General features: G+C 35.9%; 1 protein-coding gene across 2 annotated transcripts in view; it reads right to left on the bottom strand.

Annotated features, from left to right (window-relative positions):
• The window catches only part of PPP2R5C (protein phosphatase 2 regulatory subunit B'gamma), a 90,089-nt gene continuing 67,775 nt past the window's right edge, over positions 1 to 22,314 (bottom strand). For both annotated transcript variants that reach the window (XM_068947064.1, XM_009675501.2), the window contains 8 exons: positions 19,140 to 19,248; positions 14,893 to 14,946; positions 12,145 to 12,315; positions 11,337 to 11,464; positions 9,621 to 9,722; positions 7,257 to 7,329; positions 4,666 to 4,782; positions 1 to 2,639 (listed from right to left, as the gene is read on the bottom strand). In XM_068947064.1, the coding sequence (XP_068803165.1) occupies positions 2,508 to 2,639; positions 4,666 to 4,782; positions 7,257 to 7,329; positions 9,621 to 9,722; positions 11,337 to 11,464; positions 12,145 to 12,315; positions 14,893 to 14,946; positions 19,140 to 19,248 (886 nt within the window). In that variant the 3' untranslated portion in view covers positions 1 to 2,507. The remainder of the gene's footprint in view (positions 2,640 to 4,665; positions 4,783 to 7,256; positions 7,330 to 9,620; positions 9,723 to 11,336; positions 11,465 to 12,144; positions 12,316 to 14,892; positions 14,947 to 19,139; positions 19,249 to 22,314) is intronic.

Genomic DNA, 22,314 nt, shown 5'->3' with positions numbered 1-22,314 from the left:
TGAAGTCTACATTTTTATTACTTATTACCATAAAACAAGGTACAATGTATGTACAATATTAAAATGAAGCCATACTAAAGCCACACTAGAAAGACACTTGTAATATTACTTTTGACATTCCTGATGTACAGGTGTAATTTTGGAAAACAAGGGGAAGGTGTCAAACACAGAACTTTATGAAGAACAACAGTCACCAAAATTCTGCTTTCATTTTTCTTTTTATTTTGGATGTATTCGTTCTAGAAGGGTTTAGTACACGACTGTAAGAAGTATATAAATGGTGGCAATAAACATACCAAACCATTAGTGGTGATAAATTTTGGAACACTGCCTAAGCAAATTTCTGTGGTCCAAAACCTCAAATATGAATTTGTGGAGAGCTTTAAGCCTCTAAAATACCAAAATATTTCCCTTTTTGGTGAATGTTTGTCTTCAATAAAGAACAGAAACAAAATCTAGACAGTGAAAGATGTTCTTATACGTTGAGCATCACAAAATCAACCAAACATTGATATACAGGTTTTCTCCTTGGTAAAGTAAGAATAATTCCTTCCAGCAACCTCTTGCACAAACATACTGAACACCCAAAATCAAAGGTATCTGATAATCTACCAGCTAAAGATGGAAGTTCAAACAATGGTATATCAAAATACATAGACATTGCTTTATACAATTAAAAAAGCACCCTTTTTCCCTCAAAAGGAGAAGGCATCTTTAAACTGTTTTAATATGGTTAATCATAATGGTGAAGAGTATTTTTCAAGTTTAACAGGAAATGTTTTCAGACACAGTGGACGTTCCACTTGAAGCTTGGGTTGGTTTTAAATTTAGTTGTTGTAAGCCAATATTTACCACCCACTATTTTCTTCCAATAGACAATGCAATAAATATTGGAAATTGTATGTTAAATGCAACCAACAAACAGCAGGCACTACATATGCACAAGGTTACTATGAATGTCTGCTTTGCGCAATATTTTTATGGATGCGGGAGACATTATACTTCCTTAAAAAATAAAACAAAACTATTTTTAAAGAAGCCACATTTTTATCTCTTTATGCATCAAGACATTAAACATTAAGTTCTATCAATGTTACTGCCAGAGACGAAGGAAACTAATCACCCATTTAGAATAGCAGAACACATTCCAAACAGCTCGTAAGCAGGATAAGTAAGTTAAAATACTGGCCACCCTGAGAGAAATCAAATATTGAAGACAAAGCACTATATTTTAAAAAGAGATTTTCCTCCCGTGCTTTTCCATCTACAACAAAAAGCTCTTTACATGCAAGTATTCTTGTGGAATATATAGCAGCATTTGAAGATCATCAGCAACTCAGATGCATTTTCAATTCACTTGTGAGGTGTTTTTGCAGCACATGTGCTCTTTACAACAACGGCAAAAAATATTTTCACGGTAAAATTATGGTCACTATCTTCTCAGCTCTTAGACTTGTTTAAGAAGAGGCAGAATGGAACTCAAGGGTCTGTTGTTTTACTGATTTTACTTTACTATATAAGCTTATGGTGTTGTGTTTCCTGACAGGCCATGTTCATCTTTCAGATAAAAACTGATGCAACTTAAATGACACACAATATCTGCCATAGAACGCTGAACTCCTAGAGCCCGAGAAAAAATGCTGAGTATTAAAAGCTCAGATAAGGGAGAAAACAGTGAAAGAGTATTTTATCAACTTGAAAAAAACTTAAACTGAAATCTCATATTCAGACTATTCCCAGTCACGGTAAACAGGTTTTCATTTTAGGAAAAATTATTCTACCAGTTCATATCTGGAATACTGGTGTGTGCTGTATTATACACTGAAGACTGGAAAATATGGCTTTAAATATACGTAAAATATTAGGATATGGTATATATAGATATATATCTTTATCCTAAGTAGAGGAGAAATCAATTTACAGAACTCTTAGAAAGGAATCATGATCAAGGATTGTCATGAAAGTTACCAGTTTGTAAGCCACGTTTTATAATATGAAAGAATAATTGTGTATTTTCAAAACTGCTGGTATATTACAAGACAGCAATAATGTGGAAACAACTGTAAAATTGAGAAATCCTAGAAAAAGTTTTACACTTAAGTTTGAAATATTTTTGCTTTTGAAAACACACACTTATTAGTACCAACTATTGTTCACTCAAAGGATTTATTTAGATGGAAATAGTTTATAGAATGCTCTTCTCAAATATGACTATAAAAACTACATATGTTATCACTAGCTGGTACTATGATAACACCTCCAGGAAAATGTATTCATTTGACTATAGTCAACCCAATGTTCTGCATATGGAACTGGGTATTTTACCATTGTTTGAACTACTGATCTTGAGCTGTGTATTCCATTAAGTTATTGCCTACAGAACTGGGTTGAAGAAAGCTTTGACTGTGTGTAACTGATTGGTATGGCACAAAAAAAGTTAAGTTCTACTGTAGAACTGAGTCCAGAAAAAAAAAATTTCCTCCAAAATAACATTTCACTGTAAGAGTCTAATGCCCATCATGTGATATTAATTCATCAGCTCTGCAATGGGATTCCAAGGCTTTCATGGTATAGATATCCTGAGGCAGTTCTGACTTGCGTCGCACAAGAGGACGATCTTTTTTCTGATCTTTCTGTGCCTGGAATCAAAATGGAACACAGTTGGCTAAAAATGTTAATCGCTAAACAATTACTTAAAATATTTCTTGCACGTCAGTATATTCGCTTACTGGAAAAGGATTAAAACGCACACTGAAAAAAGTTTACACTTTCTCTTCTTTACCCCATCTACTATCCCGTTTCAAGTCTTCAAACTACTTGTTCTTGCTAAGTGAAGAGGAAAAATTAACAACAACAAATTCAAAACATTTAAGCTGGTACCAATCGTGACATCAATACCATCATCACTTGATTATAATCTTTCTTCAGCTAAAACAAAACTATTATCTATCTTCTCTCTTCAGTTTTTCCATTTTGCTACTTTCAGGAACAGGACCTGGAAATCCGGTTCCTCTCTCAACTTACTGCCCTAACTACTAGCATACAGTTATACTTTGCTTTCGTTCTAGAACGACAGTTAGAGGACTCTCCTTTGAGGTAGGAGGTACGAGTTTTAATTCCCTCAGGCCAGGATGGAAAGTGAACCAAGGTCTCATACATCTTGATTACATGCTTATGCCCTAGGGAACAGCAGAATAAGAGATGGACACTATCATCAACACAACTCTAACAGTAAGCAGTGCTCATTTCTTTCAAGAATGGACGTATGTGCTGTTCTCCACTAGAATGGGTGCTAGGCTCTAGACCCAGTGGAAAAAGGCCTCCCAGGCCCCCGTGAGCCTTGCTAAGCTATCCGAGGTCTGAAGAACGATAGAGCTTTTGGAAACTCTAGTACGCCCCATACTTCTTGCTGGCTAACTCTAGGCAGCTTCCCATTCAAGGGAATGCCGCTCTTCATCCATTGTCCTCAACAGGCAGGTAATCCAGCCACCAAGATTTACATGTACCGCACAAGGTTCTGCAATCCTCTCCAAAGGTAAGTGTTTATAAAACAGCCTTCACAAAACATATCCTGGAAGCATTCCAGCATTTTCTGACTTCAATCTAGTGGACCCAAAATGCCACAGTAGAACAAATTACAAACAAAATATAATCTTGCAGGATAATCACATGGGGATTTTGAGAGAGTAATGTAGGAAGTTAGGTTGCCCGTACGTTATTTTTATTAAAACCCTCATTTGATACCATGGTTAAAATTAACTGAATGCATTTCTGATCTCAACTAGTTTCTGAGCTCCAGATCAGTTCTCTGGTTTTAGATTTGCTGGATATAGAGATAGTCACATGACTGATATTCCTACCAGACATCTTAGTTGTACTGCAGTGCTCCTTGGCACCTCTCCATTTTCCATTCAGCTCCTAGTTTAAACAGTTCTCCCAACCTTTATTTTGTCTGCCAGGACTCTGGTTCCACTTAACTAAAGTGAAATAAAAAACACCTGACAATCACTAAGCATTAGCTAAAGATAAAAAGATTAGAACGACCTTGAGATTTTTGCCTTGTAGTAGGTAATAGAATATGACAGATTCTGGACTGAGGAAGATGGCCCATTTGTGGGCAAGACTACTTTAATATTATGGTGGACACATCACACGCTTTTTCAAAACATACTGGCGTTAGACACTAAGAGGGCTCTGAACAACAGACAAAACCTCCCAGATGTCACCGTTAGAATTTGACTACATTTACACAAGTTTTCCTTAGCGTAAAATGAAAATAGAAAAGAGAATAGAACATGATACGATAGATTTTAGCCATTTTTTCAATTATCCTTAAAATAGAACCATTGTTTCCATCATCATATGAACAGCTATTTCTAGGTGAAAAGGAAATAAATGTTTCTGTAGAAGAAATCTCAAAAGAGACCCACATAGCATAAAACAGGCATTAAAAAGATTCCTGGCTACTACAGAATCACTTTAAAGTAGCAGCTCTAATGACTTCTATTACCGTAGGATACAACGGTGAAAGGGCTGAAAACAGAACCCCAGTTTATTTCTAGGATTAACAGTCACTTTAATTCATAATTTAGAGTCACTTGCCATATTTATAAATTTGTTAATTCAGTATGCAAAGAGTGGTTTACTATCTTCATACGGCTTTACCTGACAAGCCTCTTCTTTCACTGTCTTTTTCAGCGTCTGCAAATCTTCAATTAAAGGCCCATCTGTTTCCATTGCAACAGGACTGTTCAGCAAATTCGTGTCACTATACGTTGGGTACTAATAAAATGCAAAGTGTTAAAATAATCATTCTTAGTAGTAATACATAAATACTAAGAGTGATTTAGAGCATTTGAATGCCATGATTACTTATTTGAGATTAACTTCATTATCTTATGCTTCCAGGTACCCAGTAAGAAATTATCTACCAAGTGTAAATGAAAGATGGAGAAAAATTGAACTCCGAAACTTTCTTTTTGGCAGAAATGTCCTGTGGAAATATATAGTTACCCCCCCCCCCCCCCCAAAAAAAATATATATATATAAAGAGAGAGAGAGAGAGAGAGAGAGAGAGAGAGAGAGAGAGAGAGACCAAAAAAAAAGGAAAAAGCTCTGATCATCTGATTTTGAATTTTAGACTATTCAGATTTTACCAGTATTCAATTTCAGCTTTGCCAAACACGTAATTCTAACCTTATTAATACATCGTATAATAATCTATGAACAGTGTAGCAACACAGACATATAATGATTTTACTTACTGAAACAATTTTGTATTTGAAGAGAAAAATACATTGTCAAAAGGCCAAATTAGATTAATATAGATTTAAAATAGTTTCATAAACAAAAACTATTCGTTTTTGAGAAATTAGAAGAGCCATGCAACTCTCTTGGGAATAAAAAAAAAAAACCTGAATAAAGCACTTGCATAGTATCTAAAACAGTGTACAGGACTCTCAGTATTTTAAATTCTATTTTAATTCAGAAGAGGTGTATGTGCTCTTGAAATCAACCAACAAAACTGATTTATGAACACACACCCCCCCCATCCATTTTTCCTCATAAATATCGTAGCATCTGAGTGCGACAGTAACTTAATGTAGATAAGATAAAAAGATAAAAAAGAAAATTGAGAGCAAGAATTTAACAAAGATAATTATCATGAGCTAAAATAGATCTTAAGATGTATTCGTGTGGCATGCAGAGTCAGAAATAGCTCTGAACAACACGAACTGTCAAAAAATCAAACAAATTAGATAAAGGTCAATAGAAACTCTGGAAAAAAAATTGTTAAAATCCATATGTAGAGAGTGTTAAAAGTATCTTTATCCTTATGTCAATTCTTCATTCACTGGAGCACCTGGTGTTCAAATTAATCATTTTTATTTTAAATTGCTTGCAACTATCAACTGTCTTTCAAATATACTATGCAGAACAAACATTGTTTACAGGTTGTGCTAACCAGCTGCAGAAAATTTACAAAGTTAGATAAAATTGCTTGGGAAGAACAAAGGGTTTTACACTGTAGAACTGTAAATTTATGACTACAAGTCAATCCACTTATTTAGTCAGACACACAATAGTTTATCATTTCTGATAACAAATTACCATGTACATCAAGTACTCGTCAGTCAAAGCTTTCCTAAGACATATCTGATTAGAGAATGTTCTGTTACTGAAAGTCAATCACTGCTTTCATACAAATGGTTTTTTTTTAACCAAATTCAACTGACCTATTCTCAGCTGACTTATTGTCCAATTTTAACAACTGGATTTTATTTGAGCACTTTAGTAGTTGCTCCCTGAGAAACGTCACAAGAGGGAGGAAAAAAAATATTCATGAAATGCCCCCTTGTTAGAAAAAAGATGGCTGCATCCTTTACGATATCAGTGCCATTTTAAAACAGAAAGTGACTCACTCCTATTAATAAAGTACAGTCATTCAAAGTAACTGACACATTTGCATTTTTGCCTATAGCAGCAATCAGCATGACTGAGATCAAGAAAGAGGACCTTTCCGGGAAAGGAGAGAAAATTAGGAAGTTCCCCAAACAAAGTAAGCAAGAGGGCGGGAGGGCGGGGGGGGGGGGGGGGGGGGGGAAGGAAAACAAAAACACCCCACCACCCTAAACCATCCCTTCCCTCCCACAATACAAAATACCCTGAACAGTCTGAAATTTTGATAAACAAAAGTTTCTTTAAATACATCAGGTTACTTCAGGAACTGCCTGATAGGATGTTTCACTTTTAGTAAGAACCTGATGCGCAGGGTCCACACAAAACCAGTCCATTTCAAGTATGAGAACAAATGCAGCAGACGAGAAAGTGCAATATTATTTTAATCCATTTGACACAAAGGAAAACTGACCATTCATAACTCACAGTTTGCAAAAAGATCTCTTTTGTAATATACTATTTATAAAACCGCTTTTCAAGAGAAACCAGTTATGGCATCTCTATATTTTCCATAATTTTGAATAACTTTTCAAACCACAATACGGTATATCTTCTATTATAAAAAAGAAAAGGAAAAAGTACTTCACATCATACTTTCAGAAGCTTTTTTTTTGTTTTAAATAATTACTTGCACAAGAGAAAGGTTACAAATTTTAAAAGTATTTTTATTGTAGATCTTTCATATACAATTAGTGAAATTGCTTTATTTCCAGGATCAGTCAGACCCGTTTCCCCTACTGATATTTAACAAAACTAAAACACTTAAACACTTAAACATGTTAATCTTTTCTAAATACCTGGGGATTTGATTTGGCTAGATTTTCTATTTTAACCCATGCTTCTTCTCGTTCCTTCAATTTTAGCTTCTCTCTGAAAAAAAGTTCAAAACCAAAAATGGCAAGAGAACCTTGGTGAATCTTGCATCACAACTTGTTTACTTGCTTAAACATAACAAAATTAACTACAAGAATTCAACAGAATAAAATATTTAGGTAACATCGCCTGCTTCAGCTAACTGCCCAGAGTATCACTTACCATTGACAAGACAGTTTGCATCACATCAACACCGTGTGATATCAAAGCAACATTGAAAGGGAAAAAATTTGTATTTGCTCACAAAAATAACACATAAACTGGACAATATCAGTTAATCTTTTTTATAATTGTACACTGTTAAAGGGTTATGATTAAAACAGAAAGAAGTCTTCATCTATACTGAAGTGTGTTTGGGTTTTAACTTTACACTCTAGAATTTTATATTGAAATGTAGGAAACTTAATATATGACTATATAATGTGGGCGGAGATTTTTAATGTCAGACCAATGGCTTCAGGTAACACTCCTAAGTAAAAGACCCAAAGACATTTTCGAACCGAACATTAATGGAGAAATAGCTGACAAAACCACAATCACTCAAGGGAATCACAAGTCAGGAGGGTACCATGGGATGCTTTTTTTTTTTTTTTTTTTTAAAAGTGGTGGGGGGAGGTGTGTTTCCTTATACTTGATGTAATTCAAAATGATAAAACTTTATCTATTTTTGTTTCTTTCTTTCTTATAGATGAACAACTTCTTGCAGAGACTAGAACAGGCACCCACCTTTGAAACTGGGTAGGGTTTAAAAGGGCTTTTAGCTTAAGAGGGTTAAAAAGCCTCTCAGGCTTCAATGGACAGAGCAGACGAGCCAAGTGTTCGAAAACCTTGTAGTTACATTAAAACATATACACAATTTGCCTCCAACTCCCCAGTAAGGTAAATTTGGGGTGGGCAAAGCTCTTACCCCCCCAACCTCTTGTGCGGTGTGTGGGGGTGTGGGTGGTGTTTTTGTTTTGTTTTCACTAACTCCTCTTGGCCCTCTGCCCGTATTCGGTCCCATTTAAAGACACCTCCCCCTCAAAAAGTCAAACAGAAGAGACAAGATTGCTATCTAATTGAAAAAGGGTTCTACTTGTTTTTTTTACTAGGGACAAGAGATGTATAGCCTTTTTAGCCTTTATATATATATATATATATATATATATATATATATATATATCAAAATGTGTACATTCGCTTTCTAAAAAAACCTTTAAAGTCTGCATCATATTACAATCTCATTTCTGCCTAAATTTTAAGATGCAGCTTCAAAACTTGGATAAATTAATCTACATCAAGATTTTGTATTGCTTCCAGTATATTGGTTCAAAATAGATATCACTAAATAGTATATGTATGGCATTGCAGTCTGCAGAGCCACTACTTGAAGAAATCACTGTTCACTTTGAAATTAAAATCCGGGTATGTTCAATACCCACTTCCTAACTATGCTCCCCAATTCCTAAAATGAGAGACGAATCCAGATCGCACGTTATGAGGGCTCTGTATTTATCAAATTAAGTCCATTTAACAAATTCAAAACAGAGGAACAGAAGTTATACGATTTCATGATCATAAAAGTCAGCTGAATTTTGGAGAATAAAATGGAAAAATTCCAGCTTCTAATTCCCTGCTGGGTTCACTAGCCTATGCTATATTGTTCAAATAAGAACTTTGGAAAAGTTGTTATCATTGCTTGGTCTGGCAAAAGAAAGCCTCGCTCTCACCATTGAAACTTGGCGCTATAGATAAGGATGAAGTTAAACAGAATGGAACATTTCACTTTGCAGAGGGGTTGCAAGAATATATCGGATTTATCAGGATTATTCTGACAAATAATGTACCAACGCCCTGTATTACAAACGGAGTGACTTTTTCACAGGTAATTTTTAGAAAAAAATGCACACGTGCACATGTACAATGCAACGCTGAGAAACACTAGAATAGTGTTTTGGGAAGAACTCCGTGAAAACATGAAGCATGCTAAACGAAACACAGGATGTAAAGTAAACTATTTAATAGACCTTTTACACCGATTTCAAGACTAGCAGTGTCCATCTCCAAAAATTAAATTTTAAGATGGCCACCTGCAACAGTATTAGGCCAGAGACTATACAAAACAACCTACTCTTACGCAGACTTTACAGTTCATATATGATGGCAAGTTTCAACAAGCGAATTTTGAGACGGTTGTACTATAATCAAATAGGCATAAATTCCCAGTAAAGACACAGTAGTTTTTCAGAGCTAAAGCACTCTGAATACATTATTCAAGGACAGACAGACACACTGACATGAAAACTTACTTCAGTTTTTCTGCTTTAAATTGCTGTGTGCAGTCATCGAACAGTTTTTGGTTCATCTCCATGAAGAGTTTCAGAGCATTGTATATCAAGCCATGTATTGTCCTATAAGTAAAACTTCTGGTTGAAACTCAGAGTACTTTAAACTTTGAAATCTATTTTTTCTGGTCAACAGTAGCCAATAGCCTACATAACTGGAAAATTACATCATTTCAGAATATGTGGAAACAAAACTAGATAATGGAAGTTTCAGTTTACTGAATAAGGGCTAATAGAATTATTAAAATTATTAACTTTGAACGCAGTTTAGTTACTGCATAGTGCTGCTCGTCACACTTTTGAAGTTTGAACTTAATTTTAAAAACTGTATGTATCAATATAGGACTAAATTGAAAATGAGAAGTTGACACTAATCAAACCTGAGTTAAAAAAATACAAGACAGCATAAAAGACCTAGGTGTAAGAAACTTACTGTCAACAGACAAATTCCAGGGGGAAAAAAAAAAACACTATTATGATTAAAAGGAGCCTAGAAAATATACCATTCATTTGGAGAAAAGTCACAGAGCAACAGCACTCACTTCAACACAATTATACTGTGACTCTTTAGAAAAGTATTACTACTTAAATGTAGAAAACAGACCAATTAAACAGAAGAAATCACCTGCCTTGTATAGCACTTATTTTTATAGAGTAATTTAAAATCCTAGTCTGTAATCTTTTGCAAATTACTGATCGCCAGATCCACAAAGCAATCAGTTAAATGCTTATTTTGTATCATGCATGTGAGTTACAAATAAGAGTGCAGCTGTACTGGGTACCATGACATCACTCATGCTCAGAGCAGAATGAATGGATGGCCCTGAAAGCCAGAAAAACAACCCAAAGCAATCCATATTTGCTACGTACAATCACATCACTGAATCCACATTTTATGAAAAAAATAAGCGCGTTATTTGTTGCTGCTTACATCCAGTGACAGTAAATCGACCACTTTTAACATCACTGTACTTTTGATTTCTTTTGCTATGTTTAGTGGCAGATTCATTATGCATTCGTAGCCAAGCCATCATCGGTCCTCAATTCACAGCTAGCCCTAGACTGTGGGACTTCCACCACCCCAGCAGTAACACAATAGCTCAAACAAAGAAGTGCTTTACAATGAAACAGCTGTAGAAAGGATCTGACCAGGACTGTTTTCATGCCCAAGTACTACATTACTGTGCAGAAAGAAAGTGAAAAAACAAAGGAGACAGCTAACTGGAGAAAGGAGAGAAAATGGTAAATAAAAAGGAAAAAAGAAACGCATAAAGTGACCTGAACTACAATGTATCCCACTAGTACGCAGAAGAAATGCAAATTAGCGGAAGGTTTAGAAATCAGTAATCAAAATATGTTTCTAAAAGCATCTGAACTGCCGATAAATTAATGTCAAATTTGCTTCATATTAATAAAAATATTTCATTGATTAGATGCACTGAAACACTATTTTCAGTTTAAAGAAAAAAAAACTATTCTTTTCAATTCTTTCATATTTCCTGAGCGTTTTGACAACAGTAATCTCTCTCTCTCACCCACTAAATTTAATGTTATGGAAGAAACAGCTCAACACGCTGTTATAACTAGCGCTTCAAAAAACAAGACCTGAACCACATTTAAACCTTAAAGTGGAGATAACAGAATAAGTAGCAGAATTTTATTTGTACAAGTGTTTCTTACTTGTTCCAATGTGTCTTTGAATTCCGGTACAAGGATGGAAACATGATGGGTAAAATCTTTGCTGCATTATCACTAATTAAACTCATAATATACTCATTATTCCAGTAGTATAACGCTCGCTCTGCCACCTAAGACAACATTAAAAAAAAAACAAAAAATAAACTTTTTCAAATAATCTCTTAAACAGCAAATAATTGAAACATAATAGAGAAAAAAATAAGGGAAAGGTGAGAAAAATTACAACTTAGATTTAGATTGTTTCAAGGTAAACTAGAAGCTACAGAGGGAGCTGAGGTTGGGGAAAAAAAGGAGAGGTGGGTTTCCTTTTTCCTTCATAGTAACACGATTCAAACTATAGCCAATGAACTCTCAATTCAAGCTGTTGAACGAACGTTTTGCCAGAGAAAGTGTATTTGTAGAACTTTATAATATAAGCAGCAAAATATATACATTACGTACTGAAAGGGTTGACAATGTCATTAGATCTTTACAGATCTGCTATAGTGGTTCTTTCCTACTGACAGACTGTGGAAAACTTTATTGAACAGGTACTTCTGAAAACAGCAAGATTTTCAGTCGAATGTTAGACATTGAGCTGAAGTGAATAACCCCATATGAACTCACATACTGCATTCCTGAAAGGAAAACACAAAGCTAACATTTGGATCCCCAAAATTTGACAACAACACTTGAGGACATTTTTCCATCACAAACAAAGTTCATTACAGTGAATGACAGTAGGTAGTATCAATAACAAGTCTCTTAATATAAAAATTCTGATATTATTGTACATTCAGTAAGTACAGACCTGAAAGTGCGGACTAGACACACATTTGGCTAGCTGTCTGAAGAGAGGCTCCATGACTTTTACAAATTCAGATGGTTCAATAACATCTAAAATTTCTTCTAGTTCATTTAGAAACATGACTTCTTTTGGACTGTGAGTCTTTGGCCAGTATTTTAGCAGTGCCATTACAACCTGTAGAAACAAAGTTTGCAGCAAAACAATGAAAATAATTTTCACAGTAATTTACCTTTGCCTTGCACTAAGTTAAATGTCATTAAAAAGTCTGACATTTTATTACACAAAATCAAAGAACACAAAACTAAAATTTCTTGTTCTATATGACAGATATGATAGGGTTCATTATCATGGAAATAACTGTTAATAGGGTTAAAAACATTACTGCAGAAAACAAAGTTATACACTTAAACTTGATTTTTTATTTTTATTTTTAAGAAACAAAAAGACTAGAGAAAGTAACCCTGAAATCTAGCTTAACACGATTATCAACTCAAAGTGCAAATATGTTACTATGCTATAAGGAAAATCATCTGCCATTGAAGTGACATCAGCTTTCAATCTCTTTTTTCTTGAAGGCGCACTCTTAAAGCTTGAAAAAATAGGCTTCCACCGTTACATTTTAAGAAAAGACTTACAGTACTTTGTAATGGAAGGATGATGCTTTTTTCAAACACGTCAGTTTTCAAACCAATTAAAATGTAAGATTAAGCTTTTTGTTACTATAAAAACCATTTTCCATCTGTGGAAATTTAGTGATAAACACTATCCCAGTAGCAAGACATTTGCTTTTAAAGGGTATTTAAAATACACTAAATAAATGTTTCAAAATGACTGGCACAGCACTCCACCTTAAATTTAGGTATTTTTGGTATGAAATTCATACGCCCCTGATTATACAGTTTTTATGTTTTGTAGTTCAAGACTCCAAAATCTGCAGTCCTCGGAGGCTCTGGACATTTACGTACTTACGTCAGCTAGCAGTTTCCAGCTAATGGCGTTTTGATAAACTAAACCAACACACAAAGTGATAGCAACTCAAACTGCAATTCACATCAATATATTTAATGATAAATGAATCTGTATCTCGACAAGACAGTCATTTTCCCCTTTTCCACTCTACATTTTGACTTACTTTCTAGGAGAATACAGAAAGTTTAATACTTCTAATATCTTTTTCTCTGAAATTTTCCTTTCACCTGAAAATTTTTTTCCTCTTATATTGACTTCTTTTCAATCACTAAAATCTACTTCTTTCAACAAATTCTTTAAAAACTCTGTACCTTCTATGATGCCTTTCATGTGCACGCTTAATACTAATTAGTGTCAGATATTTTAAAACGATATCCTGGAAGTAAGAAACTTGCAATGGAAGTGCCTCCATCTGCATGATGCCATACTGAGAACCACAGCATACATCATGTTTGAAATTAGAACGTTACTCTCAAGTGTACATACAGCGCTCCAAAACCACATAAAAACCAAAAATATGATAGTGTCTGCCTAGTCCTAGAGATAGAACCGGGGAAGGGGGGAAGTACACATTTCTTAAACCCTGAAAACAACATTTATATTGCAATTGTTGATGTAGTTTGAAGGTGCAACAATCCATTAGTCATTCTCAGCACATTTACCTTCTCATTTAGAAAAAAGCAGCAGTCTCTTTTTTGTCCTCTGAAACAAGAGGAAGTGATTAAAAGGGTTTTTTTTGTTTGTTTGTTTTAAATAACTTAAATGATACTAAGTGTTGCTTATAGCTTTTAAGTGACAGCTCATTGAGAAATAAGTGTATCTTCATGTATCTTCTTGTATGTATCACTGGACTGTCAAACTGGACAACCTGTTCTCAGCAAAGCCTTGGGAAATTCATGCAATGTTGTAATCATTACGTAGTAACTTGGGATCAAGAAGAAAAACAGACCTGGATGCTTATTAGCTCAGAGTTGTACTAGGAAATATGTAATACCATAGCTGATGTCTGGAATACAGCTAAATTTTAAGATTTTATATAGCACGAGCGACAGAAACAATGTCTGGGATTTGAAACCTCAACAAACATTAAAACCTCCAAGTAGAAGAGTTCTTGCACAGCTGCACACTTGATTTGTTTCAAGGATCACAGTTTCTATTTTACAGTAGAAATAGCTATAACGTAACAACGTCCACTTTTGTTAGTAGAAACTGTTTTACTAATCGCTAACTAGCGATGAAACGTATTAGTTCTTTCTTACCTAACAGTGGCTTAGCAATGCAAAACACTGTATACTATTGAGGACAATTGAAAGCATTTGTCTATGCAGCTATGCGCGGACAGACTAAAGCTTGTTTTTGTCTGTGGTCCAAGCTTGGTAGACAGGAACCAAGACCCTACTCCAAAGCCTTGTACTGGTATCTCGGTGTGCCAGAAAGAAAGATCAGCCTCTCAAAAGAGTGCACTTCAGGCACAGCTAATACCTGAGTCAAGTGCTTCTAGATCAACTGTTTTGTATCCAGTCAGCTAAAACAAAATAAGTAGAGTAAACTCTGGTCTATTTGTAAAAGGTATACTCTGAAGGTTTTTTAACTAATTCTGGACATTGTTGAAATAACTGCTGAAAAAACGGCATTTGATTCACCAAAATGATTCAATAATTAGTTTTTACTAATAAAACTAATTACATATGAATACTTTGTCCCCCAAACCTCCTTGCACAGTCTACAGATGAAAGGAACATTAATATTCCAAAATATATAAAAATAGCAAGATAAACTTACCGGTTCTGTAAGTGTGCTGTCCTTTTCTAAGAATTGAACTACACAGTACGCCAGCTAAAGTAAAAGAAAAAGGCTGTATTAACATTCACCATGAAACCACACGTTAAAATTACTAGCATAAGTGAAGAGCTCTACTGAATTCAAATAAACACAAAAGTCTTTAAAAATAATTTCTCTGAATTACTTAGCAGGCAATTTAAACAGCAAAAAAGTAACTAGCCTTTTCTGATACTTTCCCAACCTTCCCACATTTGTTTTCATCTTTTTCTGAGTTATCATATAGACAAACACATAACCTTTCAACTACTGAAAGACTTTAGTACTATTCTCTTGAGAAAGCAAGAGTTCACAGAAGAGGGAGAATGGCTTCAACGGAAATTACCTCTACTACAGTTTTTTCTTCTCCTGTTGTACAGCAGAATGAATATATTGTTATCAGAAAACAAGGAAATAAAAAGAGTTAGGAAGAATGATACTGATTGACCCAATATATATATTAGGATGCCTAAATAATGCCCAGTGTGCAAAAAAGACATCAAAATGGAGAAGAAGAAATGATGAACGAGCACTTACATCTGCAGATGATGCCCCAACAGCTGCCCTCCAATGGAGGTGTACACAAGTGTAATAATTAGCGCATGTAATGGAAGGTTTGCCTCAAGCGGCTGCCTAAAACACTAGCTGTATGCAGCTTCCTTCCTCTACGAAGAGCCAGTTTATTTCATATAGTGGTAATAGTATAACCAACAGAAAAACTAATCTCCTGGATACAGGAACACACATCATTTACTTGCTCTATCACACTTTTGCCCTGCTTGTTCTACGTAGCTTTTGACTTGTCATCTTTTAACTAAACAAATTTAATTTTAAGCTCTCATTTATAGAAAACTAATTGCTCACTCTAATACAAAGACAAACTTTAGAATTTCCCTGAACCAAACAGCCAGTTGGAGGTCAGCACTGAATCAGCTTCTGATGGCAAGGCAATAACCTCCACATCTGTAGGTGCCTCGTGTCCTTTGCTGATTAGGGAGGGGAATTTGCACATACTTTTGGTGATGAAAGCATTCTGTAAATCATTGCTCTAAATCTAAAACTTCATCTCTTTATCTTGAAGAAAAAAATCCTAATCCACAGGAATCTTAACATTTGGAAATAAAGAATGTGGAGATACTGTGCAAGAAATTGAGAGAACACAACTGGCTTCATTAAGCCCGTATGCAGAGTAGCAAAGGAAGATGTTTCGTCTCCCAGTGGGCCTCATCAAGGCCGCTGGTGAAAAGCCAGAAAGTCCCAACAGCTGACTTCAGTAAGAATGGGAAGAAAATCTGAAAATAGGAGTCTCTATTGAAGATGCCCATACCTAGAAGCTGCTCACTTTAAAGGTCTGAATGCCCAATCTCCCTCTACACAGGCTAATCTTAGGACTGAAGCAGGGTGAAAAAAGGTACGGCGGCAACTGAAAGACCACGCCTATTTGCTCATAGAGGCACTCTGCGAGCATACATACAGACTTCTAGGCCCAAGCAGGAGAAACGTACTAATTCAGGCTGCCCCTGTGCATGGATCTCCCATCTCAGACTGATGGTAGCCCGGGGATCTCGAATGTCATTGCTTAGGACAGATATATCAGATTTCTTTCCAATGGTTATTTCTCTACTTCCATCTCAATCTTCTCGTCTAGATTACACAAACCATTTCTCCCCATCTGTTTTTACTCCTAGATTACAGCTTCTAGGACTTTCTAGTTTTGTCCTCTCTGTTCTTGCTCTTATTTAGCCATCCTTTCTTAAAGTAAAGCACCTAATACTGGACAAAATATTCTATAGAGGGCTCACTAGAGTTACGTGCGGTAGGACAGTTATCTCCTATACCTCATATACCTTCTAGAACAACATTTGTCTTTTTTTGCAGTAGCACAGCACTGCTGACTAACTCTGGTTTTAATTTCACAATAACTGGCATTATTCCCCCTTCCACATTTGCAAATTTGACACTTTCTTTTTAGATAGAGTACTCTGCATTTCAGTACATTCCATCTTTTTAGTCTTGCCCCTATATAAAGTGCTTTCTACTTCCTAGCCTTTTGGTGTCAGGCACTGATTTATTAAATGCTTCCTATTTCATCAGCTAGGCTGGTCATAAAAACACTGAACAATCCTAAGTCCTAGGATTTGCCATATATTACAAAGTACTACTGATAACTATGCATATTATTTTTCAAGCAGATGCAAGTCTAGGCTGAAATATTGTATTTACCAACTTCAGTTTTGAGAATGACATTTTAAATCTGTGCCTAAACACTCAATTATCACACCACTTGTATCCTACATCCACATCTCATGAACTGTTTAACCATTTGTTCTAATGTCTCTCCCTTTACTGAAGCTCATTAGCCTAATTCCTTTCCTCTTTTTTACGACAGCTACCAAGAACATCTCTAGGCAACTTGAGGACTGTACAAAGACTACTACACCTAGTGTTCTCAGCTATTTTAAAGTCAATTTGAACTAAACAGGGAGAATAGCTTGCTTTATGTATATCTAGATTTAGCAGTCCAGTCCTTCTGAAAATCTGCCACTGCTGGGGTACGAATCTTCGTAGTTTTACTCTACTGTTTCAGCAGACCGTGATAATCTTGTAGTATACACAAAAGGGTAGTTCTGTCCTTTGCAATGGTAGAAAGCAATCCTTTAAGTCACAAGCAAGATATTCAGAAGTTACTGCAACACATAGAGAATTTATGGCAGCAGCAGTAACACTTTGGTGTTTAAATACTAGTATTGAAAGCCTCTTCTGGGTTCCAAAAGCTGAATACTACACGTATACCCATGCCACCACTATGACTGAATAAAGACTGCTGACATTTTATTCACTCTAGGCCCTGTCAAATCATTTAAATTGTACGCTTCGAAGCAATAGTCAGACAGATCTTTCTTCTAGAAAGAAAGCCACTAGCAGTGAAGACAAAGGATAAATTCACTTGAAGTGCCTTCCCATTTCATTCAGTAGGACATACCATAGTGAAGAACAGACTGAACTGCCAAGAAATAACTGTGATGCCTCAGTAACTGAACTGCACTAGACCCAGAAATCTGACACAAATAAATAGAACAACAAACACAACATCGTGGCTTTGCAACACGGCTGTCGCATCTGGATAGACTAGCATGGCTGCTGACACGGCTAGTCCGAGTTAAGCCTCTACAGGAAGAGAGGCACCCCCTATGTCACTGTCGTGTTTTTACCAAGTACTAATAACAGTGATAGGCATGAGGAAGAAATGGAAGTCACCTGAAGGTTTAGAAGAACTAGTCTGTGAAGTAGGAATAAGTAAAGATCCAGCTATCTCAGGCAGGTTACAAGAAAAGGTGACCGTCATGCCAGATGTCTGTAGTAAGAAGGATTGTAAAAAACGTCAGACTGGCCACTTCCCAAGAGGTTTTTATCTTCACAGCATGGTGGAGGGGAGTAAAGGAGAAGTCTTGAAACAGGAGCCACTCTAGCCTGTTACCTCAGCAGGAACTGTTGCGAGACCCAATAGGCAAGATCTAAAGCAAGTGCTTATAAGCACCTTGAATTGCCAGAGAATCATACTTATACAAATATTATTATTATTTTTTAAAATATTCTAAATTGTTAACAGTTTTATTTTAAGAAATGGTACTTAAAACTTGGAGTACTTAAACTGATGCAGAAAACGCTTTTCCAAATTATAAATAAAGCCATATAACAACTTTTTATGAAGATAATTTCAGCACATCATAATAATGTCTCTTCTCTAACCTTGCATGATTTTTCACTCTTCTAAGGATTTTGAATGGAACTAGAACTGAGCATGTAGAAGATGCAGCTTGTTTAAAAGCATAACACTACTTGGACAACTCCCTTTTCCCTGTGTACTTCTAAAAAGGCCCGCTGTATTAAACAATTATGTTCTATTTAGTGCCTACTTCCTTTAAAAACAACAAAACCTGTAAGATACTGAATTCAGCTCAAATTCTCCATGCAGTTTATAAAAACTCGTTCATTAAAAAACACATTTTCCTGAAATTTATGTATCTTTATACATTAACGGCAAGAATACAGATACAGAGAGATTAAATAATTTCCCCAAGGCCTCTTAGCAGACAAGTGTCAGAGACTGGAAGAGATTCCAAGCCAGGGTGACCAGACACTCCATCTGACCTTTGTCCGCAAGCTTACTTTTATAATAATATAAAACAAATGCCAATCAAACAACTTACCTGTGGATGGTAGACACTGAGTGATTTCACTTTGTGCAATGGTAACAAAACCTTCAATAGAAATATTTTGTGCTCTTCTTTTAATGGTAAGGCAAACCCATTAATTATGCTGGCAGGGAAAAAAAATTAAAAATAAAAATCAATAATTACTCAAAATACGCACTGCTGTACAGGATATGTTAAAACCCTTCTTTTCATCATATCTTTTTTGGGATTTCCTGGAGAACATGATTCAACTGAAAAATTTAGAAATTATGCATCAGAGACTACAGACATTAGCATTTTTTAAAATTATCTTTTTACCTCTTTCTTTAAAGAATTCTTCTTCCACGTAACTTATATGATTAGACTCTATTTCAGATCTTAACTTTCCTATTCACTATGAACAAAGCTCTGAATACATATTCCTCACAGCTTCTTCACCTAATTGAAGAATGAACGAGACACTGCACGCTGAACAGATCAGTCCAGGACAGCAGACAAACGAACACATACATACACTACTAAAACATCACTAGTTCTGCAAGACCTTAAATGCAGCCAAATGGCATCTCTCACACATAATTTCTTAGTTCTAGGTAGGTGAGTGCTGATGTTACTCAATACTGGTCTATGGCATCTTTATCTAGAAAGACAGTACTAGAACTCTGTTTTGTGTTCATCCACTTTGCTGGCACTAACTTCAGCAGGTACCTCCAGAATCCTATCGTCTATTTACTATTTTAAATCTTACGTTACTAAGTCTAATGTTTTTCTCTCCAGCTAACAAGCACAGAAGACACCTAGGGAAAGGGACACTGACAAATTTCTATCTTAAAAAACACTTTTAAAGAATTCAAAGTAACACATATTTGAGATATCAGAAATTAGAAGATGCTCCAGAAATAAAGCTTACTTCATGGCACTTGCTCACTCCTGCCATGCACGCTTTAAATAATGTTCACTAGTAAGCGATATAATTATTGTGGAAGGAAAAAAAAAAAGTTACTCCTAAAGCCTCAAACTTGATTTAGTGCACATTAACATTTCTATGATGCTCTGGCCTTGACTTCCTTGAAGAAAAAACTTCTTCACTGTGAGGGTGACTGAGCATTGGAACAGGTTGCCCGGAGAGGTAGTGGAGTCTCCTTCCCTGGAGATATTCAAAACCCATCTGGATGGGATCCTGGGAAATATGCTCTAGGTGACCCTGCTGGAGCAGGGAGGTTGGACTAGATGATCTCCAGAGGTCCCTTCCAACCTAAACGATTCTGTGATTCTGTGATTCCACGTACTTGACATTTTACGTATACATGTACGCATACATGTACCTGACATGTACATATACATTCATTTCACCTTAAAAAAAAAAAGTTTCTCTAAAATGCTTCGGTATTAACAAGCACAGAGAGGAGTAGAAGTGTAGGGAAAGTTTCGCCTTGATTTTAGGTGTCAAGAACTTCTGCAATCCTGTCAAGGTCTGTGTCAGAAAAAACACGACTACATTAGTAGTTCCTACTGAAACTGTTCATTTGCCCAGCATCATATCATATTTGGCAAAGAAAAAAGGATGAAATCCAGTACTTCAGCATGAAATTCAATTCCTCCTCTTCAACATTCTGTTTCAGGTATCAAATCCTACTCTTTCCTACTCACTTCCTTTCAGTTGTTTCCTGCCTCCTCTCACTCCCAGGCACTGCTCATCACATATCTTCTCTTGAATACACACACATACAGCCCAAGGAAATCTTGACGTATTTTTGAAGAGCTGAAAGATGATCTTATGGGAAAAGTACTAGGCAGTCCTAACTCTAAGCATACAGTACCACGTAATACAGAGGCGACAAAAGAAGTCAACGAACCAGGAATTAAAACTGAAAACAGCTGCTTTTTCCAGCCTAAACTTTTAGGGACTTTTTTTTTTTTTTTTTTAAATAAAGAATTCTCCCAAAAGAATTAACTATGGATGCAACTAATATCCAGAAGATGAAAAGTCAAAACCCAGGAACCCAACTAAAAACCATTATTCTGAGCTGTATAAGAAGCTCTGTGTCAACAACAGGCTGTGTGAAACTCCCTACTCTGCTGTAAGGATAGCTGGTATACAACAGCTACAGGCCAATAGCCTAATTTAGCTAATAGAAATTTTGATTTAGAAACCCGAGTAAAAAGTTAAGCAATACTTAACTTTTAAGTTTGCAAACTCTTAAATCCATACTGACAAACCCTAAATTGAAAAAGCTGGTGGCTTAAGTATTAGTTCCCAACAGTTAGCTCCACATTCCGAGATTTCAGTTTTACAGTCTTCATTTTAACTTGATCAGTGATCATTTGATTATACAATGTTGAAATAACAATAAGATTCGTAACTTAAGAACCATTAAGCATTTCACTGAAAATTAAATAAAAGTAACTATTCTAGGCAGACACACAGGCCCAGAAAATTTTAAAACGTTTTTCAAATTTCAACAGTAACCCAGGCTGCATCAGGAAGAGCACTGCCAGCAGGTCGAGGGAGGTGATTTTTCCCTTCTTCTCAGCACTGGTGAGACCATATCTGGAGTGCTGGGCCCAGTTCTGGGCTCCTCAGTATAAGGAAGACATGGACCTGCTGGAGCAAGTCCAGCAGAGAACCATGAAGATGATTAAGGGATGAGAACACCCATTATACAAGGAGAAGCTGAGAAAGTTGGGACTATTCAGCCTGGAAAAGAGCTCTGGGGGAACTTGTCAGTGTGTACAAATATCTGACGGGAGGCGCTAAAGACAGAGTTGAACTCTTCTCAGTAGTGCCCAGCGAAAGAAAAAGAAGCAACAGGCACAAACTGAAATGCAGAGAATTCCACTTTCATGTAAGAAAATATTTTTCACTGTGAGGGTGGTTGAATACTGGAATAGGTTGCCCAGAGATGTGTGCAGTTTTCACCCTTGGAGATACTGAAAATCCAACCGGGCATGGTCCTGGGCACCTTGCTCTAGGTGATTCTGCTTGAGCAAGGGGTTGGACTAGACAATCTCCAGAGCGCCCTACCAAACTCAACGATTCTCTGATTCTGTGAAATCTTCCTAAAAGTAAACCACCAGTGTCATTAAACTGTTTATGCTCACATGCAAAGATATGGGAAAACTATGAAGTGAACCTAACTATTCTTTTCAAGTATATTAATGTATTTAAAATAAAAGTTTCATAAAAACA

Source organism: Struthio camelus, chromosome 5 (assembly GCF_040807025.1).
Source record: "Struthio camelus isolate bStrCam1 chromosome 5, bStrCam1.hap1, whole genome shotgun sequence".
In the NCBI taxonomy this organism is placed as follows: Eukaryota; Metazoa; Chordata; class Aves; order Struthioniformes; family Struthionidae; genus Struthio; species Struthio camelus.
Note: the sequence above shows the minus strand (reverse complement) of the source record. Positions and strands in the feature narration are given on the sequence as shown.